General features: G+C 42.5%; 1 protein-coding gene across 1 annotated transcript in view; it reads left to right on the top strand.

The window, feature by feature from the left end:
- LOC150087119 (uncharacterized) overlaps positions 1 to 27,873 on the top strand; it is a 447,878-nt gene that overhangs the window by 210,071 nt on the left and 209,934 nt on the right. Inside the window, exon 16 of the mRNA XM_090372381.1 lies at positions 15,098 to 15,358. Within this exon, the coding sequence (XP_090228507.1) occupies positions 15,098 to 15,358 (261 nt within the window). The remainder of the gene's footprint in view (positions 1 to 15,097; positions 15,359 to 27,873) is intronic.

The following is a 27,873-nucleotide window of genomic DNA, read 5'->3' as shown; positions in this document are numbered from 1 at the left end:
GCTACTAGACTTTTCATACCGATGAAGAAATATTGTTCAAGGTTTAGGCCTAAGTGGTTATCAAATGAACTAATGAGACTCGTGACAGAGAAGAAAAATGCATGGGATGCATATAAATTATCAGGCGACGCAGAAGCCTGTAGCAGATATAAGCTAGTCTGTAATCAGGTCACAAAGGAGGTTCGGCAGGCAAAGGCGGATTACGAGAAATCTTTGGCAAAAGATGCTAAGAAAAACAGCAAGGATTTCTTTACTTATATAAACTCTAAAAGGAAGGGGCTGAATATGATTGGTCCACTTGACATCGATGGTTCGACTGTTGATGATCCTGCTCAGATAGCAAACAAACTGAATGAGTATTTTGCATCTACATTCACACGTGAGGAATCATTACAGTTTGAAAATGGAAGAAGGTTATCAAATTGTAGCAGTGTGCTTAATGATTTTGTAATAACTGAGAGCAAAGTGGAGGAGAAATTGTTGAAGTTAAACATAAGAAAGGCACCTGGGGCGGATGGGATCTATCCAGTTATATTAAAGGAGGCGGCAAAGCAACTAAGCAAACCCTTAGCCATAATTATGAGAGCATCCTTGGATTCAGGGGAGGTTCCCACGGACTGGAGATGTGCAAATGTATCCCCAATTCACAAAGGAGGTTCGAAGGGTGACACGAATAATTACAGACCAGTTAGTTTAACTTCTGTTCCGGGTAAAATAATGGAGTCGCTGGTTAAAGATGCATTGCAGGATCATCTAGACAAGACTGCAGCAATAATTCAGACACAGCATGGGTTTGTTAAGGGAAAGTCTTGTCTGACAAATTTGATTGGTTATTATGATGTGGTCACAAAGGAACTGGATGCAAAAAATAATTTTGATATCATATACTTGGATTTCAGGAAAGCTTTTGACACTGTTGCGCATGGAAGACTACTGTACAAATTGGAGCAGAATGGTATTAAGGGTAAGTTGCTACAATGGATAAAAGGATGGTTAAGTGGGAGAAGACAGAGGGTGGTAATCAATGGGTGCTGCTCTTCGTGGACTAATGTTATTAGTGGAGTCCCACAGGGTTCGGTGTTGGGTCCACTGTTGTTTTGTATATTTATCAATGATATTGATGAAGGTATATCAGGCTTAATGTCGAAGTTTGCAGATGACACGAAGGTTGGCAGGGTTGTTAATGACAGTAATGGCAGTGTGCTACTGCAACAGGATCTAGATAATTTGGGCAGATGGGCTAAGAAGTGGCAACTGAAGTTTAACCTTGACAAATGTAAAGTACTGCATATGGGCAGAAGTAACCCCAGAGAAACGTACCAACTGTGTGGTACTACACTTAAGGTGGTAGAAAATGAAAAAGACCTGGGAGTAATTGTGCAGTCAGATATGAAGTTTTCTGAGCAATGTAGACAGGCTGCTAGGGCAGGTCATGGGGTTTTGTCAATGATATATAGGAATTTTGCTAGCAGGGAAAAGGAGGTGATTGTCCCTCTGTATAAGGCAATGGTCAGGCCACGCCTTGAGTACTGCGTACAGGTCTGGAGGCCTCATTTTAGGAAGGATGTAGATTTACTTGAGCGTGTACAGAGAAGGGCAACAAGATTGGTGAGGGGAATGAAGGGATCCTCTTACCAAGAGAGGCTTAAGTTCTGCAAATTGCTGTGGCTGGAGACTAGGCACCTGCGCGGTGATCTGATTGAGGTCTATAAGGCCTTGAATGGGTTGAGCACGCTGAATTCTGATGGGATCCTCCCACTTGTTCAGAATACGAACCTACGGGGACATAAGTTCAAATTAAGAAAGGATAGATGTAGAATAGATGTGCGGAAATTTGCCTTTAGCCAGCGGGTGGTTAATTGCTGGAACAAACTTCCATCTGTCGTTGTGGAAGTTGATAGGTTAAATAAATTTAAGGAGGAACTGGACAGGCAATTGGAGGGTATGGTGTGATTTTTTTTTTTTTTTTTTTTGGCTGATGCTGCATAAGCTCCTGCTTTCTTGCATCAAGTGCCACTACTACTACTACTACTACTACTACTACTACTACTACTACTACTACTATTCACTCAATATTATTCATTATGCTGAAAGCTCGCACTGCTAATTGATTTTAAAGATAAACTGTCTTCGACAAAATCTCTAAAATCATTAATTTTTATTTCATATTTTATTAGAAAACTTAAATTTCTTATTCGGTTTTCACCGTCTTTCCACCGAGACGAAAGTTCTTTCAAATTCCACGATTTCCGGTAGCACGTTTAAAATTTCTTTCAATGGTATGGTTATTTTCTTTATTGAATTAAAAACACCCTGTTCCATTAAAAACTTATCATTTAAGGATAAAATAATGCATTTAATAACTTGTCACGAGGTAATTTTACTGTTCTTACTTTCGACTTTGATTCTCTCAACTTCAACATGCTCTCAATTTTAGCTTCATAATTTCCTTCGGAGTTTTTCAAATTAACAATAGTATTGATAGTTCGAATAATTAATTTATCTCCTTTTACCATAGTAATTCTGTAATGCTTCTGAAAGCTAAGAGAGCTCCTGGAGGATGTCGATCATTAGTGCTAAACGGTTAAGAAATTCCACATTTAAAAGTCGATTTAATAATCCGGAATATTTAACTTCTGATTCAAAATGTTTGCACAAAGCGGACTAATTCCTCCAACACACAATTGCCGTCCGCAAGCTACAAGATTCTCATCGTGTCCCGAACACACGACTGATCTTTATAGTTTCCATATCAAGTTCTTACCAGATTGGCGATACAGTGTTTTTTTTTTATTTTTTATGTGGTTTTTAGGAGCATTAGCCACTAAGGCCATATTGCTTCGGGATATGCGGTGTGGTCATTCCCTGACCTTTCCGCATCCTCCGTATTTGGTGATGACGGGCTCGAACCCCGGTCTAATCAAGAAGCGTGTGCTACGCACTGCTGCTCCTTCCCACCTGGCTACGGAGGAGCCTTTATTTTTTATTATTGCCTGTATGCCATTATATTTTAGAACATTTTCTACACAGTGAAAGCCTCGACAAAGTTTCAAAATCTGCCAGCATTTCATCTTCGTAAAGTTTATATAATATCATAGTTGCCTCAGTCCCCCCCTCCCTCTATGTTGCTACTCTGACTAGTTCTTTGAAAACAGTGCAAAATGTCGGAATCACGAGAATATTCAGCAACGGCCAAGTAAACATAGACAGAAGAAATTTACTGGATGGCATAGATCATTCATTTCTCCGAAAAACATATGACCTCTTGTAGGAGTAAAGGGGAACCACAAGACAGGTTGAACAGAGGCCATAATCCGTTTGGGGAGTCTCCTCTGATGGCTATGGAAAGCATATTGACTTGTACGACTTCTTGGTATGTGACTGCAGAGGTTTCATAGACACCACTAACATTCTGAAACGGAAATTCCTTTACCCTTAATTCGCACTTTCAATTTCACTAAATTGCCTAAAGGCCATATTTGAACAATGCATACACAGTTATCTCTCTTAATCCGTTTCTTACATCGCAATTTTCTTTGTTCAACGGAAGCTATTCTAAATGTAATTACCAAAGGGGAATCAAAAAAATTCGCTATAAAGAAGTTGGTTAAACAGAGGTCCGACTGTAATTAAATAAAAAATGAAGCAATTTTAAAATACATAACCGATCGATTGCGTCGTTAAAATGCTGGGGAGATTGCCGCGCCGCCCCACCGTTGTTTCGGTTGGGATACTCAATAATCGCATTCAGGATTTCATTTGTAAAATAAATGATCGTCTGAACAATGGGCTCGCAAATTTTCGAAAAAAATAGCAATGGGTGGGACTGTTAGTAATCCTGGGTATAACCTCCATGCACAAGCACATGGTGGGTGACCACCCAGGTGTGAACCAACGTAAGCAGGGGTCGAGGTGTGGCGCCCACACCACATGGAGGAATGCCGCCCCTCTATGTTACCAGGCAGTACTAGGTGGTAGATGACTCTCATCAACCGGTGAAATACCACTACTTTGCTTATTGGAGGCTTGAAGTGGTGGAACCCATGTTTAGTCTCTAGAGCTAAGTTCCGGTCAACCCTTCCCTATCTCTTCCATCATGCAGTATGATTGATGACTTTTGAGGTTATGATGAACGTCGTGGCGAGATCCAATATTCCTTACATTTCGAGGGTACAGCTCTAAAACGGTTTTCGCAGGCCGGCCGCTAGTTAGTACACCGGACCGAACCTATTGGTAACTCTCTAGGAGGCTTCCGGATCAGCTAGTGTATAATCTTGCTACCTCTACTCTGCCAGATAGTGACTGGAGGGAGTCCGAGTAGTGTGTATGCGGGGAGCATTGTCGAGGCCACGTTATGTCAAGGATCTGGGTATATTCTTACCACATGTACGCCATATCCAAAAATTCCATTACTTCATACAGCATGTCCCACTCACTTTTTCTTACTATTGAATACACCATGAATTGTCAAACTAATAGAACAAGCTTATCTGCGAAAAGATCTAAACCTCCCAAGGATTTCCTAATTCATTTCACAAATATACGTGGTCTCAATTCTAATCTCAACGATGTCCATTTCCACTTGCAGTCTGCCAAACCCCATGTACTTTTTCTGACAGAATCTCAGTTATCGGTTGATTCAACTACTGCTCATCTCAGATGCCCAAATTATTCGCTGTATGATTCCTTTCGCCTTAAAGGTGGTACTTGTGCATATGTCCGTTCTGATATTCCCTGTCAGAGACTTGGCAATTTGGAATCTCCTCTCTTTGATCTTCTCTGGCTTAAAATCTCTCTACCTCATTGTGTCAAATTCATCTGTTGTCTCTACCGTTCTCCCAACTCCACTAATCACTTGGAGCTCTTTGACTTCCTCTCGTTGCAACTTGACTTTCTCCAGTCCAACTTTCCTAACAGTGAGGTAATTTTCCTTGGTGATTTTAATGTTCACAACTCCAGCTGGCTTCCGTTTTCTAGTCACACCGACCCAGCAGGTCGAGATGCTGAGGCTTTTGCAATTACTAATGACCTAGCACAGATTGTTCATTTACCTACAAGAATACCGGACAATCCGAATCATACAGCCAATACGCTTGATCTTTTTCTCACAAACAACCCTTCTAAGTACACGGTCGAAGTTAGAGGTCCTTTAGGCACTTCAGATCACAACTTGGTGATTGTCTCTTCTCCAATGGAACCTTTATCTCATGGCTATTCCCAACCTCGTGTTGTTTGGCATTACAAGAATGCAAAATGGGATGACCTGCGAGACTTCTTTTCTTCTTTTCCTTGGTCGGATTACTGTTTCAAAACTCCTGATGTCAACGTTTGCTCAGATCGTGTCAGTGAAATTATTCTTGCAGGAATGGAATCCTTTATCCCACACTCCACTTTAAAATCTCGTCCTTTATCTAAACCTTGGTTTTCCAATAAATGTGCTAAGGCTGTTCAAGAGAAGAATGTTGCATATCGTAATTGGCTTGTTTCTAATTCTTCAGTTTCATTTTCTGCCTACACCAAAGCTCGCAACAATTGTAAAGCAGTTATTAATCAGTCCAAACTAGAGTTTGAACAGGCTAAGAGTAGAAAACTTGCTTCTTGCCCTAATGGTAGCCGAGCATTCTGGTCTCTTGCCAAAGCTATTGGCCGCAACTTTTGCCCATCTCTGCTTCCACCTCTGTCCAAACCAGATGGTTCTGCTGTCACTTCAGCCAAGGATAAAGCTGACCTGTTAGCATCCCATTTTTCTTCCAGCTCATGTATTAATGATCTTGGTAAAACACCTCCCGCCATTCCCAACACAGTCCATTCAATGCCTCCTGTGGTCTTCCGTCAAAAGGATATCAGAAGGATTTTGATGAATCTTGATGCTAAGAAAGCTCCAGGTCCTGATGGTATTTCTCCACTTGTTCTCAAAATCTGTGCTCCTGAACTTACTCCTACTCTTTGCCGCCTTTATTCACTTTCTTATTCCAAAGGTGTTTTTCCTTCTGCTTGGAAATTTGCTCATATCCAGCCAGTTCCTAAAAAGGGTGACAAATCCCTCCCATCCAATTATCGTCCCATTGCAATTACTTCTACTCTTTCTAAAGTAATGGAGAAATCAATTAACCGCCAACTCTTAAACTACCTAGAAACCTTCCGTCTGATCAACGATCGCCAGTATGGATTCCGTCAGTGTCGATCCACTGGTGATATTCTGGCTTATGTTACCCATTTATGGACTACTTCAATGGAAAGGTTCGGTGAAACACAAGTAGTTGCTCTTGACATCTCAAAGGCTTTCGATCGTGTTTGGCATAAAGGTCTTCTAAACAAGCTTCCATCTTATGGTTTATCAACTGTTTTTAGTAATTGGTTATCCAGTTTTCTCTCAGATCGCTCACTGAGGGTGATGGTAGATGGCTCTCTGTCTTCTAACTTCTCCACTAATGCCGGTGTCCCCCCAAGGTTCAGTTCTTTCCCCCACTCTTTTCCTCTTGTATATCAATGACCTTCTTCCATTGACTGGAAATCCTATCCATAGTTTTGCCGATGATAGCACATTACATTCAACTTTCCATTTTGAGAAACCTTGCCCTGCTCAATCAGCTTCAACTTCTCGAAAATCTGCTACCAATTCCTTAAATGCCGATCTTCAGGTAATTCTCCAGTGGGGCAAAGACAACTTAGTTGATTTCAATCCTTCTAAAACTCAGTCTTGTCTTATATCTCGCAAAAAGGATTCTTCTGCTCCTATGCTTATCTTTAGTGACACTCCAATTTCTAGGCAAAAGGATATATCTCTTTTGGGGATTACCCTGACTTCTAATCTCTCTTGGCACAAGCACATTACAAATATTGCTTCCTCTGCATCTAAAAAACTTGGTTTTCTCTTTCGCTCTCGGCGTTACTTTTCTTCCAAACAGCTGCTCACTCTGTATAAATCGCAAATCCGCCCTGCCATGGAATATTGTTGCCACATTTGGGGTGGTGCCCCCAAAACCTCTCTCAGGCTTCTTGATTCCATTCAGAAGAGGGCAGTTAGGTTAATTAATGATTCATCTCTAACAGAGTCTCTCCACTCGCTTTCTCATAGACGTACTGTTTCTGCTGCATGCCTCTTCTACAGATATTTCCATGGGCACTGTTCTTCTGAATTGGCTTCTATAATTCCCGCTCTCTCTTTCAAAACAGTCCGAACACGTGCCGCCACCAGCCAACATCCATTTACTGTCCAACGTCAAACCCACAGAACCAACTTTTCATCTTCCTCATTTATTCATTCAACTGCCGTTTTCTGGAACAACCTGCCTTCATACGTATTTCCTGAAAATTACAATCTACAGAAGTTCAAGTCCAATGTCAACAAATATCTTCTTTCGTCTTCTCAACCTCCAACCCAAGCACGGTACTAAGTACTATAGGTTCTAATACCTCTCGTGTTTGGGGTTCTCATAAAAAAAAAAAAAAAAAAAAAATGGGCTCTTGCGAGTCTACTATAGCTCGTCTAGGTGGTAAAGTGTAAAGTGTGTTTGGGGGTGAAACGGTACCAGGGGTTTCTCCCATCTCCGCGTACTTTACATTGTGGGTGAACCAATTGACTGGAAAAGACAGAGATTTAAAAGTATTTGGATATTGTACATGTGTAGTTTTGTGTACCATTGTTCTTCTGGTCGTATAACCGCTAGACCCGTAATGAGGCCCGACTTTGCCGCACTGTCTAGTTGGTGTAGGAGCACCCTGCGCACTTCTCTAAATCCAGAGGGAGGACGCCTGCAAAGATCTCCAGTGCATATGTGCTTACTGTGCTGTATGCAGGAGTGATGGTGAGGAGAATTGTTCTTTGAGTATGGTCAACAATTCTTTTGTTGACGGTAGACATGGCTTTGTTGTATGACGCTCCAGTGGCATAGGTGATTATGGGTATGAAAAATGCTTTAAAAAAAAGATGGAGAGGTCACTCGCCGAGGCTCCAGTCCCGTCTCTGGAGATAAGTGCAGTGTGAGCTCTGATTTTAACCCTTGTATATTTGAGGTGGTCTTGGAAGGAGAGGTTCTGTTCCAGTATAACTCCTAGGTACCTGAGCTGCTTGGTGAATTTTATTGTTGCTTGGTTGATTTTTATCAGGGGAGGTCACCGGATTTCTAGCTTTCCCTTCAGCAGGATTGAGTTGGATTTTGCCGGGGAAATATTTAGTTGATTCTTTTTTGCCCATTTTTGCAGTGTGTTCAAGGCTTGGTTGGCTGAGTTTTTCAATTTGTCTCTGGAGTTTGCAGTCACTATGAACATTAGGTCATCGGCAAAGGCCTGGAAAGCATCTAGGATCACATTCCACTACTGTGGAACGTGATCTTGGATGCTTTCCTGGCCCTGGACCGTACCCTATTGACAACCTCTGCAGACAGTCCTAGTGAGTACCTGGAAAGGGGCATTGACAGCGATTGATCTGTCAGTAAGAAAGTTCTTGACTGTGCGATAGAGAATTTCCGGGACAGCAGTGGTCCGGAGCCTTGTCAGGACACTCGACCACCAGGGAGTCGAATGCCCCAGAAAAGTCCACAGAGATCACTAGAAGTTACTTCTTGTCACATCCGTTGCTAGATTCAGCAAATGCCAGATGGCGTCCACGGCAGAGGATCCGATCTAGAAACCAAATTGGTCAGCAAAGCAAAGCCTGCCGCATTGTAATTTGTTCCCTTTGATGTGTGCTGCAGCATTGGTGAATTTCTCCCTGCTGAAGGGTGGTTCAGTTGTCTGAGTTTGGTAGTCCTCATTTCCTTGGCATATAGGCTGTCAGATCCCCATTTGGCTCACTGGTTGTTGGGTCTGCTTCAAGCTTGAAACTGTTTAGGATGTTGATAACTGAGTGCTCCCAGGTTGTCGTCAGTTCCCCATTTGGTTGTTTTGTTGCCATGTTAACTTCGCCGTGGAGAGTTTGTTAGTGGCAATTTTGTACACCAGGGGTCGTTGTTGCCCATCGTCGAGACCATTTGTTCCCAAGACTCCTGTTTACTTTTACGGAACTGCGCCGTGTATGCATTCATGACTTCCTTATATTGCTGGCGGAGGGCCTCGACCTTCACAGCTGGGCAGGTTCTTCCGGCCCTCTGAAAGGCTTTTCGTCATGTTTGGGTTTCTTTTCTCAGCCGTTATAAGTTCCAGTTCCACCAGGGCATTGCTCCCGCGGTTAGATCCCTCCTAGGTATGACAAGGTCGCTGGCTTCCGTGATCAGTGCAGTTGTCTTCATTTGTAGCTGGTTGGAGTCCTTGGTGGTTTGAAGCTTGATGCTCTTGCACTGCAGCAAACAGGGTGGTTCGAAAGAGACACCTGATGACAATCTGCATATGTTAGTTGAAGGACCTGATGACAACCAACTGATGACAATCTGCAGAATGTTAGTTGAAGGACGAGAAGAACATTCGATAAGGCATCTATTAGTATGAATTTAGTGTGCCCAGAACATGGATGACTGGACCCAAGGTATCCTAGCAGAAAATCGCCCAAAGCATGACACCGCCGCGACGGCTTTTTTTCGTCCCACGGTGCATCCAGGCGCCATCACTTTTCCAGGTAAACGACGCACACGTACCCGGACATCCACAAGGTGCAACAGGAAACGTGATTCATCGGACTAGACGACCTTTTTCCGATCACTCAAGGTCTAGTTTTGATGCTCGCATGCCCATTGTAGGCGCTGTCGCTGGTGAGCCGTGGTTAGCATGGGCACTCGGAGCGGTCTGCGGTTATGCAGCCCCATTTTCAGCAGGGTTCGATGTACTCTGTGTTGTGACACATTACTCCCGTCACGAGCATTCCAATTACCGGCGTGTTGCGCCACAGTCACCCTTCTGTTGCCACGTACCGATGAGCCTGGTTGTCCAACACCTAGCCGGCGGTTCGTGTGTTTCCCCTGCTCGGACCACTGGGATTCCACTTGTTGGAATCCCACTAAGTGTAATTTAGATAGTTCCTGGATCGCCTCCACGTGGCTAGGGACGGGAGTCTGGACGCAGGTAGCTTGCTCCCTGCCTCCCGGCTGCTAAGACTCCAGGGCCGGCAAACAACAACCATCACAACACACATATATACTTACACACACACACACACACTTACACACACTTGCCGGCTATAAATAACCTACAGATGCTACAGCGGTATATAGGGGTAACCCTGGAGGCCGCAATCAATACAAGAATACCTTGTCCCTTGCTCGGACCACTTTCCGTAGGTACTAACCACGGCTGACCATGAGTTTAGGATATGCTCTGACACAGTCGTCTGGCCATTACAATTTGGCCTTTGTCAAACTCGTTTAAGTCCGCTGCCTTTCCAATCTGAGAAACAAAGGTAACACTGATTAACGGAGCTCAGTATCAGGTGTTTTTTATACAGTGTCGAGACCCGCCCACGCGCCGTAGTTCACCTGCAGTTGCTGCCATTTGCTTAACGACTCGCTGGTCATAATGTTTTGGCTCATCGGTGTATCTAATATTATAATCCTAAGACCTTATAGTATTATTATTTTTTTTTAAATCAAAATCACTTCTATAAACAACTAATTGTAAGATTCCTCTGGCTTTCTGTGTAAGGAATCACTAGTGTATAAAATTTATGTTAATAAAGAATCTTATTATTATTATTATGCCTTGTTGCATTTATTTATTCTAGAAATTTCTTAAATAAATATTTGACTTTTATTTTTTGATTTCTGTACATAATAGAAAATATATTAATAAAAATTGGTCAACCCGTTGGTCCTATTTGCAACATATACAACACTATGTATATGTTGCAAATATATTGTTGCACAATTTTATATATATCCTGTACGTATATTATTTTTATGTGTGTTTTGTCTTGTTTGTAATCCACAAATGTATGTATATACATATAGATACTCCCCAACTCCAGCTGAACCATCCTGGGTCTACCCACACTGTTGGAAAGACCTGAGTTCGGATGCCGTCAATGACAAGGAATTTTTGTGGGTCTTTTGCACAACATGGGTGAATCAATCAGTCAATTGGAAAACTGCTAGCTTTGGGGAAATACACGGACTACTAGATTAACAGTAGACGCTGGAAGAAGTAAAAGTGATTTTTGCACTACTTCTATTGAAATGTAGTTGAACAGCAGCCTGGAAAGAAAAGCAATGGGAATATCCAGGACTGCTGGGAATCATAGTGGAACAAGTAAATACATGGGCTGTGTTAGGGTAACTAAGAGTAGAAACAGGTGCATGTATACTTGCATGTACACCAATGCTAGGAGTATAGATAATAAATTTAATGAGCTTGAAGTGCTAGTGAAGACATCAAAGGCGGATATTGTTGGGATATTAGACGTGGTGTCACACAGATATAAGCAGTGCAGAACTGGAATTTGGGGAGTGCAGTGTGTACAGAAATAATAGAGAGGTCAGGAAGGGAGGAGGGGTTATGCTGTTAATTAAGAAACACAAAATCTAAGGAAGTGCATCCAATTGATGTGGGTGGACAACGCAATGTTGAGTTTGGTGTGACATGAGCACTGGGAAAGGAAAAATTAGATTAGATGTCTGTTATAGGCCTAATGAATCTGATGAGTATAGTGAGAAATTGTGCAGAGAAATAGAGTGTGCCAGTAAATTAGAGTGTCTTATAATGGGCGATTTTAATTTCCCGGATATTGAATGGAATTTGTGGGTTGGTCACTCACACACTAGAATGGCTTTTGTGGATTTATTGGATGATTGTTTTCTACAGCAGCATGTTCGGGAAGCAACTAGAGGGAGTAATACTCTTGATCTGATTATCAGTAGTGATTCTTCATGCATCAAGAATCTGCAGATAAAGGAACCACTAGGTGGCAGTGATCACAGTGTACTGAAGTGGGATTTACTCGAAGAGGTAACTACCATCAAGGGTAAAGGGAACGGTTTTTGCTTTCGTAAAGGTGACTACGGTGATTTGAGACAGTATTGAAATTCTATGCGGTGGAGCCAAGTGATGATGTTACCGACAGCAAATTCAAAATGGGAAGTGTTCAAAGAATTATTCTTGGAAACTACTAGGCTTTTCATACTAACAAAGAAATATTGTTCAAGATTTAGGCCTAAATGGATGTCAGATGAACAAAGTAGACATGTGACACAGAAGAAAAATGCATGGGATACATATAAATTAACATGTAACACAGAAGCCTATGATAGATATATGCTGGTCTGTAACCAAGTTACAAAGGAGGTTAGGCAGGTGAAGGCAGATTACGAGAAATCTTTGGCAAAGGATGGAAAGAAAAACAGCAAAGAGTTCTTTACTTATGTAAACTCTAGAAGGAAGGGGGTGAATCAGATTGGTCCACTTGATATCGATGGTTCAACTGTTGATGATCCTGCTCAGGTAGCTAACAAACTGAATGACTATTTTGCATCGACATTCACACATGAGGAGTTATTCAAGGAGGGGAATGCCAGAGGTGTATTCAACTCTGACAGTAAGCTAGATAATCTTGTAATAACTGAGAGTAAAGTGGAGGAGAACTTGTTGAAGATAAACACAAGAAAGGTACCTGGGGTGGATGTAATCTATATAGTTATATTAAATGAGGCGGCAAAAGAAGTAAGCAAACCCTTAGCTATAATTACGAGAGCTTCCCTGGACTCAGGGGAAGTACCCATGGACTGGAGGTGTGCAAATGTGACCCCAATCCACAAAGGAGGATCAAAGGGAGACACAGGCAATTACAGACCTGTGAGTTTAACTTCTGTTCCAGGGAAATTAATGGAGGCACTGGTTAAAGAAGCATTGCAGGATCATCTAGACAAGACTTCAGTGATAGCTCGGACACAGCATGGGTTTTGTTAAGGGAAAGTCTTGTCTGACTAATTTGATTGGATACTATGATGTAGTTACAAAGGAACTGAATGCAAAGAATAACTTTGATATCATATATTTGGATCTTTTCAAAGCCCTTGATACTATTGCACACGGAAGACTGCTGCACAAATTGGAGCAGTGTTGCATTGGAGGCAAATTGCTGCTATGGATAAAGGGATGATTGAGTGGGAGAAGACAGTGTAGTAATCAATGGACACTGCCCTTCGTGAACTAATGTTATTAGTGGAGTCCCTCAGGGTTCAGTGTTGGGTCCTTTTTTGTTTTCTGTATTTATAAATGATGTTGACGATGGTATATCAGGCTTAATGTCCAAGTTTGCAGACGATACGAAGGTTGACAGGGTTGTTAATGACACTAATGACAGTACACTGCTGCAACAGGATCTATAAAAGTTAAGCAGATCGGCTGAGAGGTGGAAAATGAAGTTTAACATTCACAAATGTAAAGTACTATATATGAGAAGTAGTAATCCCAGAGTAATGTATCAACTCTGTGGTACCACACTGACAGTGGTAGATAATGAAAAGGACCTGGGGTTAATTGTGCAGGCAGATATGAAGTTTTCTGAGCAGTGCAGACGGTCTGCAAGAGTAGCTCATGTTGTCTTGTCAATGATATGCAGGAATTTTTCTTGAGTACTGTATACAAGTCTGGAGGCCTCATTTTAAGAAGGATGTAGAGCTGTTGGAACGAGTACAGAGAATTGTATCACGTTTAGTGAATGGAACATAGGGTTGCTCTTACGAAGGAAGGCTTAAGATTTTCAAATTACAGTGTCTAAGACACCTGCGAGGTGATCTGATTGAGGTGTATAAAGCCTTGAATGGTTTGAGCATGCTCGATGCGGATGGGATTCTTCTTCTTGCTCTGAATAATCGCCTGAGGGGGCATAAATTCAAATTGAGCAAAGACGGTTGTAGTGCGGAAGTTTGTCTTTAGCCAGCGGCTGGTTGATTGCTGGAAAAAACTTCAATCTGTTGTAGTGCAAGTTGATAGCTTAAATAGATTCAAGGCATAACTTGACAAACATTTGGAGCGATTGGATGGGTGAAATAAGGGTGTTTTTTTTTTTTTTACTGATGCTATATAAGCTTGCTTTCTTGCATCATGTGCCAATGCTAATGACATTTGATTGCTTATGCTAATTATAATGCTAATGCTAATCTCAGGCGACGGAACATGGATTTTATCCTTTAATCTAGGGTTTTTTATTGCCTTTCACACATATAATCCATCAGGGAACACCCGAAATTTTACCGAGATAAATATATGCAATATCGTTTATATTACGGAAGCCGTTTTCTTTCGACAGTTAGTGTGCAGTCAGGCTTAACCGATCTGGCTGGAAGTGGTCTCAAATTGAAGATATTTCTTCCTAGGTGTGCACAAAGTTGTTAAAATTTAAAAATTCTGAATAGTTTTATTTTACGGAACGGACCAGTTTTGTTCTTTAAACAATAATAGTTCAACATTAACCTCATAGATGGAGCCACAGGAAGATGTTAAGTGTTAAACAAAATTGTCTAAGTTGATAAGGCATTTTTTCTGATTAACATTTTGCACTTCAACTCTTTAGCTGATTAACAATCGCATGTTCGCGCAATCGTGCCTTTGTTCCGAAAAAAAAAATTAATAAAATAAATAATAATAATAAATCTCTGCTACTAATAGCGAAATTTTTGAAATGGGTACAGCTAGCTGTAGCCATTGTTTACGATAGGCCTAACCGATTTGGTCTCAAATTGAAGATATTTCTTCCTACGTGTACAGAAACATGGGAAAATATAAAAATTCCGAACAGTAAAAAATCCGAATGGTTTTACAGAACCAGACAATTTTCTCTACTAGCCCTGTCTACCTTAAAAGAAATACGTTTTATTTTGCAGAAATAAGAAAGGATTCGACGCGTACTGGCTTATCTGCTCACGCCAAACACGGACTACATTTCTTTAGGCCAGCTACAGAAAAACTCTGTTACCAATTGCTAAATTTTCGCAAGGGGTACTGCTAGTATCGTTTAAGTTGCTGATGGCCTAAATCCCTACAACAGCCAACCAACTCTTAGCTGAAGGCTGTTCAGGGTAAACGTAAATACAATTTTTATTTAATAATAATAATTGAATCTGATGGGGTCGCATAGGTACAACAGAAAAACAAAGATAGTATTAAAATTATGCCTTCATTACTGTTTATTAGTACATTACGTTTCTATTATAATTATTACTTTTTTTTACAGAGTCACCGAACTGTCAGTACCGTGAATATCCGGACCGTCTTCTGCCATTCATTGACAGTATCTCCAGAGCAATTTCTCTACAGGACTGCCAACGGCAATGTGACAGTGAGCGAAAATTTACATGCCGGGCTGTAAGTTTTGAGACTGTGTCCAGAGATTGTGCTCTGAGTAGTGAAGATACAATGAATATTCCTAAAGGGCAAGATGGGCTTCAATTTCGAAGAAATTCTGTATACAGTGAAAAAGGGAACTGTGAACAAGGTAATCATCGCGTCAAATTTTTATAGTCCTTTGTGCTTATCAAAGTTAAATGAGATCCAGTTCTAAGCATTCATACAAGTATATTCCAACAATAGAAGTTACAATAATTCACTCCTGGCTGAAGATGAAGTCACTTCCGTCACGCCCTTCGCATGACGGTTTTTCGTTACAAAACTTTAAAAATAACGCCAGTAAAAACGCTTTTAACGTCAATAATAATACCGATCGAGACATTGCAATATTGCTCTTCACGTACCACCAGGCCAAGTGTTTACTAGCTATAATGCATGTAGAAGTCTTAAACATTGGGCTATCTCCATGTGCTGGGGCATGGACACCTGGGAGGAGAGGTGCTCACTCTAAAGATTCGGGGAAACATTCAGTTGTTGCGTGGTATTAATGGTAGACAAAGGAGTCAAACAACCCAACCTATTTAAATACAGCAAAATTATTAATACCATAAAATAAAATAATAATATGTTATAAAAATATTATGATAGAATATAAAATAATTATAGAAAACTTGTTAAAGCAATTATAATGGACGAAATCTGGCAGACAAAAATTAACAAATTTTTATAGATTAAATAAAAACCACAAGCATTTCAGTAGTTCCACAACAAATTCACAGGAATAATTTGTTTAGCTAGAACACGTAACGATCATAACTTTACTCTTTTTTTTTATATATTTTTTAAAAATATTAATGGAAGAATTTTAATGCATGAATTTTAACACGACGTAGCTGGGTGATCAGGAGTGAGAGTGTAGTAGCACTCGCTGTTTGAGTGTACGGGGTTCAAGCCCATGACTGCTAAATACGATTAACGTTTGTATTGAGGATTTATTGTAAACTCCACTGACCTGGTGGTCGTGCCGGATTATAAACAAGAACACATACAAAAGCATATTCCTGTCGACGATAACATAAACAATTATTTTCACGATATTCGAACAGCAACTTTAAAATCCCTGTATGTATACATATTATGAAATATTTGAATAGATGTAAAAGGTATGTCAGATCAGATTAATGCCATCAATTGAAGATTGAACATTACATCAGTCTGTAATCTAATTACTATTGGTACTATATTTCTAGGGTAATAGCAATATAAACCAACACTGGCTATCTTAGTCTTTTGGTTTTATGGCCAAAAGACTAAGATAGCCTTTGGCCTTATGGCCAAAAGACAGTACTTTTTTTAGTTCTTTTTTGAGTAAAAAGGTGAGTACTTTTTTTGCCAAAGTTTTAAGTTTTAATATACTTTTAGTACCAAATATACCCTTACAATAGTAATTATATACAGGGTATCTCAAAAATAGCCGACCGGGCTAGCCGAGTGGGTAAAGTACCTGCCCGGCAACCCAAAGGTCGCGGGTTCGATTCCCGCCTCTGGCTTGGATCAAAGTACTGCAAAACTTTGGGAGGTGCAATATGGCCACAGAAGCCGATGCGCCAACAACTACCAAAAAAAAAAAAAAAAAAAAAAAAAATCTCAAAAATATTGGTACAAACGTTTAGGGGAGGTAGGTAACATCTAAAGGAATGTGAATCGCATAGGAACCCATAACTGGACACTTCACGGGAAGGTAGTAGCAGCGGCACAAGAAGCAGAAATGACACAAGACAGTAATTAGTGGCAAACATTTATTTGACATAATATTAACAATGGAGTACGAGATGGATGCATTTCATGATGTTACAACAGATGCCTGAAGGTTCCACCGTGAGACGCGATGCATGCATGGATTGGTGGACACGGTGGAACACACCTGGAGTTTCTTTGACAGTAGCAGCAGCACAGACGAGTCTCGCCACGAGATCCATTTCCGTCTCCACAGGCGATTCATACACAATAGATTTCAGGACCACCACACAGAAAGAAATCAAGGCTCAATAAATCAGGTGAGCGTGGGGGCCATTTCCATTTTTTATTGGAAATCGCCTCCACAGGCGATTCGTACACAATAGATTTCAGGACCACCACACAGAAAGAAGTCAAGGCTCAATAAATCAGGTGAGCGTGGGGGCCAGGCAACGGTTCCCCCACGGCCAATCCATCGACGCCCAAAACGCCTGTTCAAATGGTCACGAACACACCTTCCATAATGGGCTGGCGCCCAGTCATGTAGAAACCAAATGTTGCGTCTCACATTTGCTGTAACATCGTCAAGTAACCCTTGTAGAACTTGTTCAAGAAAGATTAATTAATTAATAAATCTTTATTGTGAAGTAAAGTTACAGCACAATATCCCGTCACGGCGACGAGCGCCAGGGGTTCACATATAGCAGTTAGGAAAAAGATAAGTAAGGCGTACAAATACACAAGGCTACAGAATACAGCGAACAAATACAAAAGGCTACAAAATACCGATCACAAATGCAAAAGAAATACAAATACATAAAAACACAGAGCTAGACACAAATACAGAAATAAATATAACTTGGCAATATATCAGGGTTCAAGGGCTTTGATAAAGTTGTGTCTGTCCTTGTTATTTATTATGCTGTCGATGTCGGCTTCCACACGGTTGAGGGCGGCGAGCATCTGCTTGGGAAGAAATCTCTCAGTGAGTACAAGCCTGTTGTGGTGAGCCACGAGTGCTGGTACCGACCTTAGGCTTGGCTGTGGAATCCTCCAAGAGCAAGCGTTCCAAATATTTGGAGATGATATCTGGCCTATGATGAGTTTGGCTGTGAAGACCAGCCTCTTTTCCACGATCAGGAACTTCATCCTCGGGATGTCGAGTGCTTGTGCCATCATGGTGGTTGTGGTAGCGGGAGGTAGCCAAAGCTTGTTATTGGCCCATTTCAGTAGCCAGTTTTCAGCGGTGTACACCCGCTTGAGGTTTGTATGTGCAGCGGAGGCCCATATTTCTGCACCACAGAGGATGGCAGGGTAGACGGTGGAGGTGATGAACCTTTTAACAGTGACAGGATGTCGGACGTGTAGCAGCTGCTGCTTTGAGAACCACCGTAGACGAGAGAATTTGGTACTGATTTTGTTGATCTGGTTGACAAAGGACATCTTTTGGTCAAACAGAACGCCAATGTCTTTGTGCGAGGGTACGTTTGGTATTCGTACCCCTGCGAGTGAAACGTTGAGTACTGTCGGCATGGATTTAAGGGAGAATATAACCTGAGCAGATTTTAGTGGGTTGATTTTTAGATTGAAGTTTGCCAGGTACAATTCTAAATCCCTAAGTTGGGAATTGATCCTGTTGCTGAGCTGAACGGGTTTGTCGCCAGGGTTAATTTGAGTCAGCAGTTTGAGGTCATCGGCATAGCATAGGAGACCATTCGTTGAGGCAATAATGGGCACAATGATAGCTGTGAACAGGACACCGGATAGGGCACCCCCCCTGCGGTACGCCAGCAGTAATGTCGCAGGATAGGGTGTGTTGTTGCCGATGGAGAATAAGTACCCTGTGACAGAGAAGAGATACCAAAAAGCACAGTATATCACCTCGAATGTGAAATTTCTCCTTAAGTAGGAGGAGCAAGGCCGGGATCGACACGACATCAAAGGCTGCGCTGATGTCGAGATACGTGGTTGCTAGCTCAGCTCTTTGTTCGAATGCTGAGAGGGTGCGTTCTGTGGTGGCTGCCAATTTAGTGATTGATGATTTTCCTGCGATGGCATAGTGGATTTCAGGTGGTTTCGTCTGGAGGATTTGTTGAGTGATTGTGGGTAGCAAAGCCTTTTCAAAAGTTTTTAACAGACAAGAGGGAACTGATATGTGTCTGAACTGGCTTACGTTTGTGGCAAATTGATTTTTAAGGATGGGGTACACTCTGTACTTATTCCACTGGGGTGGGAAATAATGCTCGGTGAGGCATCTGTTGTAGATCGAGAGAAGAGGTTCTATGATGAATGTGCTCAAGCATTTGATCATAAATTGCGGAATTCCATCCTCCCGAGCAGTGGCTGTTGTGGGAAGGGAGGGCAGGAGTTTGCGTCGAACGTGGTCTGCCCGCACTACTCCTGTTACCTCTAAATGACACGTATGAGCTCCTGTTTCGTGATCTGGATACTCCCTAGGACATCTGAAGGGTTTTCATAGTCAGGCTGGACATTATTATTATTACTATTATTACTATATTAGGGTTACCCGTAAATGAAATTACATTAACCCGTATTCGCGTCTGTAAATTGCGTGTGTTCTCTGGTCGATTTGCCTGTTTTGCTGGACGAAAAAACCTCAGTTTCTGAGGGAAAAAACCTTGCTATCTACGCCTGAGACCGATTAACTTAGCCACGGAGTGAAAAAAGCCCACTAACGTTCCTCCCGTCATCGACGGGATTCGAACCCGGGCCTTTTCCACCCGGTGTGGGGTCATGCTGGACAACTGTAGATGGGACTGTGGTTGTATTTGAAAACCTGGCGATGTATTTGAGCCATTCTTGAGGATCAAGCAAGATCCGATATTTCGCGGAGTTCATGCGGGATGGTAACAGGTATGGCCGACTAAACAGTCACCGACCATACCTGTCCACACATTTATTGCGAAGCGATGTTGTGCCGAATGGAGGCGCACACCGTGTGGGTTGTCGTGAACCCACACATGAACATTGTGCTGATTGAATGAGTCTTCCCGAGTAAAATAAGCCTCATCCGTGAACAAAACATAGGCTGGAAAATTCAAGTCTTTCTTGGAGAAACCACTGCACAAAGGCCACACGTGCAAAATGATCTTGGGGAGCAGTAACTGAACCCTTTGGAGATGAAAGGGGTGTAAGGAACCGTCGTGCCAGACACGCTGTACACTGCAAGGAGATATTAGTAAGGCAGAGGCAACAGCACGTGTGCTGGTAGTAGAATTATTCTGGACGGCATTCAACACACGTTCTTCCCTGGCAGGAGCTGGCGTCGAACGTGGTCTGCCCGCACTACTCCTGTTACCTCTAAATGACCCATAATCGCACAAATTTTGATGCACACCCGCAAACAAACGGTGGTCTGGTATATGTCTGTCAGGGAAGCGATCTACATAAATTCGTTGAGCGGCTTGTCCATTGCCCTCTGCTAATCCATACACTAGGTGCATGTCTGCCAGCTCACAGCTCGTATATCGATTCATGCTCTTCGTGCGGCGACTACTGCTTGAATGAGTAGTAAACTAGAAATTTTCCCTCTCGCGAACTGATGAACAGCGCCGTCTACTGACTTACGGGAGCCCATACGGGAACCCATAACCGGTGACGTTTCCGGTTATGGGTTCCTATGCGATTCACATTCCTTTAAATGTTGCCTACCTCCCCTAAACGTTTGTACCAATATTTTTGAGACACCCTGTATAAGCACACTCTGCAACTCTTCCAGAGCGTGCTTATACAGGGTAAATAGCACGCTCTGTGATTGACGCCACGAAGAAAGAGTGCTATTGTTGCTTTGCTTTATGTGAGAAGGGATGTTCTTCCCGTCATATTGCTTATAGAGTGTCCTGTCTCCCAAGCTTGCACTGGATCCAAACTCGAATCGACCCATTGCCCTGCTGCGAATTTTAGGCAAAATTCTTGAAAAACTGATGGCACAAAGAGTACTGACCTATTACCATCACAAACATCTTGCTTTCCCTCACCAGAATGGGTTCACTAAAGGGCTCTCTGCAGAAGATGCGATGGTAGTTCTATTCCCCCCATCAACAAATACTTGCTTGCTCTCCTTGTTGATTTCAAAGGGGCCTTTGACACTTTATGGTGCAGCATGTCCTGGAGAGACTCAGGGAGCCTGAAGTCTTGGATCCACTTTATCTACTGTCTACCAGCTACTTCTCCGACCGAACACTTCTTGTCAGATCTAACCAACTGGAAGTTCATAGGCTTGTTATCAGAGGCTTCCCGCAGGAGTCCATCCCGGGGCCACTGTGTTGGACAATGGTATTTGATACCTGGCTGAGAAAAGAATACTGAAACACCACCTTCCTGGCATATGCAGATGACCTTACCATGCTGGTAGAGGAAAATTCCAGAGCCCAAATAGAACAACAGATCAATACAATTATGATAGACCTCCAAGACTGGACTAAGCATAAACTACAATAAGCAGAAACCGATAATGACAAACTTAACTTGTTGAAGGAAAGAGAGTCTGCAATCAAAGATTACTCTAAGGTATTTTGTGCTGGCCACGCTTTTAATTGGATTAATCATTGTACCTAACAGTGATTGGCCTTGCTGGGTCTAATTTCCCCTTGAGGAGTTAAGTACGTCAAAGAAAAACTCAAGTCTATATATCAGAAGGATTATTACTACGAAGGAGTGGAACCTTAAACCCCGAACCCTAAATTATACTACAATTGTATTGTGCTTCCAATAATAACATATGGAGCAGGGGCATGGGGGCACAGATTCAACATACAGGCTGTGAGAAATCAACACTATTTTTGTTGCCGACCCCCACCTGGGGTGGAATCTTTGTTGCCTACTGACGGGTGGGACGTTTGCTGACTGCTGCCCCTATTCAGGGGTGGGATTTTTGCTTTGACCCTTACTGAGAGGCGGGACGTTCGCTGCCTGCTGCCCCTACTGAGGGATGGGATTCATCGATCTACTGTCTAGTGCTCTGCTCTATCACTTTAATTAACAACTCCTTCCTACTACTATGGGAATGCCTCTAATTATCATCTCCATCTTTCTATGACTACATTGCCTCAGTCCTTTCTCCATCTTCTCCCTGCTATACATCTACTCTCCTTTCCTAAATTTCCACAGGCTTCCCCAGACCATCAGTGTGGGGACGCCCAGCAGGAGCTAAAAGATGAATCTGGCCTGCCTCTTCGCAGCTAGCGATGTGAGACAGGGGGCAATCAAACTCTTGTTTGTTGCCTCCTGGTTGCTAAATCGCCTGACGCCGGCAACTCAACACAACAACAAAAAAAAAAAAACAAAAAACATCACACCTCACATGTTCCAACACTACACACAAACTCCCGGCGATGCGCTTACCTCACCACAAGATGACAAAGCGGCGAATGGGCCGACCCTAGAATCCGCAAAAAAACCCCACTAATAATAATAATAAAGGCTCCTAGAAGACGCCTAGACGTCTGATCCCTAAAGACGAAAAGACAAGAAACCCGGCGAAATATAGGACAATCACCTACCTCCCAACAATGTACAAAATCTGACCAGCTGATAACCAGGAAGATATCAGATTACTTGGAGAGCCAGAATATAATGGCCGAAAAGAAAAAAACAAATCAAACCAAATTATGATATTAGGGTCCCCTGTAAATGATTACATCTACCCATATATTTATTTTGTCTGTAAATTGCGTGTGTTCTCTGGTCGATTTGCCTGTTTGCTGGACGAAAAAACCTCAGTTTCTGGGGGGAAAAAACCTTGCTATCTACTCCTGAGATCGAGGAACTGAGTGACAGAAGCCCACTAAAGTTACTCACGTCATAGACGGGATTGGAACCCGGGCCTTTTCCTCCCGGTGTGGGGAGGACGGTGACGATACCACTGTGCTACACGCGCAGACATGACTGAACAGCAGAAATGATGCAAGCAGCTGAGCAAAGGATGCAAGGAGCAATTAATAATAGATGCCGCGGTTACTGAGCAAGCCTACAAGAAGCGCTGCAGCATGTACGCAGCCTGCATCGATTACCGCAAGGCCTTCGACTCCGTGCCTCATAACTGACTAAGAGAGGCACTGAACATCTACAAAGTCAATCCGATAATGACAAACTTCCCATGAGAAATGAGGGCGAAATGGAGCACCACTTTAAGGTCGAAAACATCACAACCAGGCCAATCCCCATCAGGGGTGCAATCTTTCAGGGAGATGCCCTGAGCCCATTGTGGTTCTGTCTAACACTTAACCTGCTATCTACCATGCTCAATAGTAGCAAGTACGGATATAATTTCAAAGAAGGAAGGAAGAACCTGTACACCCTCACCCACCTGATGTACATGGATGACATCAACTCCAGATCACCGAAGAATTCAGCAATAATATTAGAATGGAATTTGGTTTGGACAAATGAAAGACCCACGGATTGCACCAGGGAAAATTAGTCAACGGAAACTACCAGCTGCAGACTGGTAAAGTGATCGAAGCCATGGCAGAGGGAGCGGCCTACAAATACTTGGAGATGATGCAGACCCAGCAGTTACAGCACAAGGAAATTAAAGCCTGCCTGACCGAAAAATACCATCAGAGACTCAGAAGCCTGCTGAAAGCAAAGCTCAACGGAGGGAACACAGTTAAAGCCATGAACACCTATGGAATTCCAGGGCTAATATAGTCCTTCGAGGTCAAAGATTGGACTAACATCGAGCTGGAGAATATCATGAGAAAGACAAGGACAATGATAACCAAGAGCCGCCAACACCGCCCGAAATCTGCCGTGGAGAGACTGACAATTTCCCGGGAAGAAAGAGGAAGGAGCCTGATAGACCTCATTGAACAACAGAAGACAGTGATAGTTAACCTGAAGCGGTATACCCCATTCAACCTAAGCAAGGAATCCCTCCCCCCAACCAGGAGGTAAAAATAAACATAGAAAGATGGGCATGGCAAACATTACAATGATCTCCATCAAGATCACATACATAAAATTGCTTCCAATGCATGGATCACGAGCGAGATGCTCTTTCATGAGACTGAAGGATTCATGCTCGCCACGCAAGACCAGGTAACTAACACCAGAAACTAGAGAAAATACATCGACAAGGAGCCCGGAGTGTTCGATGCCACATGTCGACGATGCTACCTGGCCTCAGAAACGATCCAACTACGCGGGATGCATGGTGATCACCCAGACTGAGTACACTCATAGACACGAGTGTACTAGTTACCGCAACCCACAAGCTGTACTGGGACCGCGCCATAATAACGGATAGGACAATCCCGCACATAACCCATGATTGAACATAACACATGTGGACAAAAAGGAAAAGGCTACCTATCTGTTTGACATAGCGGCACGCAACACTGACAACCTGTAGAAAACCCATGGGGAAAAATCAGGAAGTACATGAACCTAAGACAGGAGATCAAAGAGATGTGGCATATGCAAAAAGTATGGTTCCAAAGACCCTACATAACAGTCTAGGTGCAATAGGTCTCCCAGCGAACACCTACAAGGAACTCCAGAATGTTGCAATCCTGAGCACCTGTTACATAAATCCTGAACACCTGTCAGATCCCTCGACTAACAGTAACACCAGACATAACAACAACCTCCCTGTGTACTTGGTAGCAATACTCGTCACGAGGTGAAAACCCCAATCAGGGAGAATAATAATAATAATAGTCTTGCAATCAATCGACAGTGAGTAGATTTCTTTCCGAACTCAAGAATACTAGTTCTGATAGGGAAAATAGGAACCGGACGCAAACGAGTCTCTATGCCAAAACAGGACCGCGTTTTGAAGAGCTTATACCTTAAAAACCGTAAAGCTTCTTCGTCTGAGCTGAAAAGAGAATGGGAAGAATATACAGGAGTAATATATATATATATATATATAAACTTTATTGTATACAAACGTGGTATATACAATAGATCCTTCACAGCAGCAATGCCAGGGGTTTTACATTGGCTGGTGGACGGGGCTCATATCGAAGTTCGGGCTCATCTCCCAGAGCATACAATAAAATAGAATCAGTGTCAGATTATTTACAGGATATATGCTTTTGACAGTATTTACTATGAAATAATAAAGATATTCATATTTACATTATGTTATATTAATATTCATAAAGTCATAAAGATATTCTTGATTTTATTTGCAACACATTCATAAAGACATCGGACTTTGAACATTATTTACAATATATTGGACGTTATTATGCTGCCTTTATCAATGTGCACTTTGCCTAGCCAAGGTCAGGCTCTTAAGGATCTGTCTTCGGTACCTCCGATCCTTCACAAACATACAGAGGTCGCCGTCAATTGAAAGGATTGTGGGGAGCATCTCCCTGGGGAGAAAGCGGTCACTGAGCGCTAGTCTGTTATAGTGAGCTGTGAGCGTGGGAGCTGACCTCAGTCCGGGTAAAGGGATCCTCCAGACACACAGTTCCCAGATGCTTGGCTCCGAGACCGGTTGTCCTTGTTGTTTGGTTTTTAGGAGCATTAGCAACTAACGCCATTTGCTCCGGGAATATGCGATGGTCATTCCCTGACCTTTCCGCATCCTCCGTATTTGGTGGTGACGGGCTAGAACCCCGGTCTAATCAAGAAGCGTGTGCTACGCACTGCTGCTCCTTCCCACCTGGCTACGGAGGCGCCTCTCTTCCGGTTGTCATCTTGCCAGTGAGAACAAGGTGTTTTTCAAATACAAGATCTGGAAGTCGGACAAAATGAAGTGACATCGCCATCGCAGTTGTCCTTTGCTGGGGTGGACGACGATGTTTTTGCGTGATCCAACGAAGGAGCCAGTATTCGACGGAGTACACGTGCTTGATGTTGGTAAGGGCCGCGGACCCCCAAATTTCCGAGGCATACAATAGGACGGAGTATACTGAAGTGTATATGTACCGACGAGTCACATCCAGATCCCTAACGTGGAGCAGTTGTTGTTTTGTGGTCCAGCGCATTTGACAGAATTTTGCTATGAGCTTGTCAATGTGGGGGTTGAAACTCAGTTTATAGTCGAAGACGACTCCCAAGTCTGTATGCATCTTGACCACTGGGAAGGGAATGCCGTTTAGAGAAGCTTGGATTTCAGTGGGTTGGCGCTTCAGAGAAAAGACAATTTGGGCTGATTTGGCAGGGTTAATGAGGAGGCCAAATTGATGGAGATAGGATCCTAAGTCGTGTAACTTTTCACAGATCTTTTTATTGATGTTTGAGAGATGTTCGCTGGGGTTAATCTGAGTATATATCTTAATATCATCGGACATAGCAGAGTATGTCTTCTCTCTGTTGCACAAACGGAATAATAACTGCAGTGAATAATGCTCCGGAGAGGACTCCGCCTTGGGGAACTCCCGCAGTGATCTTTCTCCTGATTGTGTGTTGATCTGCTTTAAGAAGAATGGTTCTGTTAGAGAGCAGGGTTGTGATAAACCACAACATGTCACCTTTTATGTAGAAGTAGTTTTCCAGGAGGTGAACAAGTGAGGGGATATTGATGGAGTCGAAGGCAGCTTCCAGGTCTTTATAGGTGACAGAAAGCTCTGCTTTAGCTTCTTGTGCACTGAGAATCTGTTCCAGAGAGGGGGAAAGTAGTGCTGCGTTAAGACACAGTTAAAAATTGATAGTAGAGGATCGATGATAAACGAGCAAAGACATTTAATCATGAATTGTGGCACAAGATCGGGACCTGCAGTTGCAGTGGGTGGCAATCCATTTATAGCAGTTATAAGCTGCTTCCTGGTGATGCGAACGGTGGCGAGCATATCAGTAGGGACGTTGTTGATGGGTAAGTTGCCTAGGTGCATCGGGGCCACAGTGTTTGAGAACCGTGCAATGTGGTCCATCCACAGTTCAAAGTCCAGTATTTTAGGAATTCCTGTGTGCTGAGAGTCATAAAACGATTTGCCTTTTCGTAGAGTTGCATTTAAATGCTTTTTAATTGCAAATATTTTCTGACGGTTGAAAACTGCCCGGGCTCTGGAGAAGGCAATACGATCTTGTATAGCGCCTGATTCTTTCCATCTCTTATGCAGATTTTGTTTTTGTTGAAAGCTGTTGTTCAGTGCTGGTGTCCACCAGTAGCATGTGCAGTAACAATCAGAAGATGTCTCTTCAAAAAAGGACTTGTAGCGTGTCGTCCTAAGAAGCGCTACAAAAAATGCCCCTCTTCAAAAAAATGAAAAAGGCCCGATTAATTTGGTGTAAGGAGCATTGTAATTTTTTTTTCATTGATATATTAATTACACACAATATACAGTCTCAAGATTATGTACATCAAAGTATATACATGATTATATACAATATATATTTACATATAATTAGATGCTCTGTACATATAATTAAACACGTGTGTGTGTGTGCGCGCGCGCGTTCTTTAATCAGGGTAGCTCCCAGGCATAACCCCAACTCTACCTTGAGAACATGTAGTCTTTACAAAGCAGGCCTAGAAAAGTATGTTGAATCACCTGGGTTTGATTTTATTGTAGAGCAATTCGCGCTTGAAATCCAGCACCCACTGGAGGTAGTGCCATATGAGTGAGGGCCAGCAGTTCCGCAATCCGGGTTGCCCATACTAGGGAGCCAACAGGAAAAAAAAAAAAAAAAAACACTAATAATCAATAGTCTGGATGGCACACCTATAAACTTCAAAAATCACAGTTCGACTGAATATTTACTCATTTGCTGTTCCACATGCACTGGAACCATGCACATGTCAAATGGAGCCCGAGCAGTGGAAGTCAGTTATTTTCTCGGATGAGAGGAAATTCAACCTACATTGCTCTGATGGAAGAAAAATGATTCGCCGTAGACGTGGTGAAGAAAACCATCCAGACTGTATGGTGTCTACAGTGAAATACCCTACCAACGAAATGATATGGGGGTGCATTACGTATCGCCTGCAGTTTATAAAAGGTTCCG

The sequence above is a fragment of the Mastigoproctus giganteus genome, chromosome 4, assembly GCF_048544385.1.
Source record: "Mastigoproctus giganteus isolate SK-2022 chromosome 4, ASM4854438v1, whole genome shotgun sequence".
Lineage (NCBI taxonomy): Eukaryota > Metazoa > Arthropoda > Arachnida > Uropygi > Thelyphonidae > Mastigoproctus > Mastigoproctus giganteus.
The sequence above is the reverse complement of the archived record's forward strand: the minus strand, read 5'-3'. Positions and strand labels throughout refer to the sequence as shown.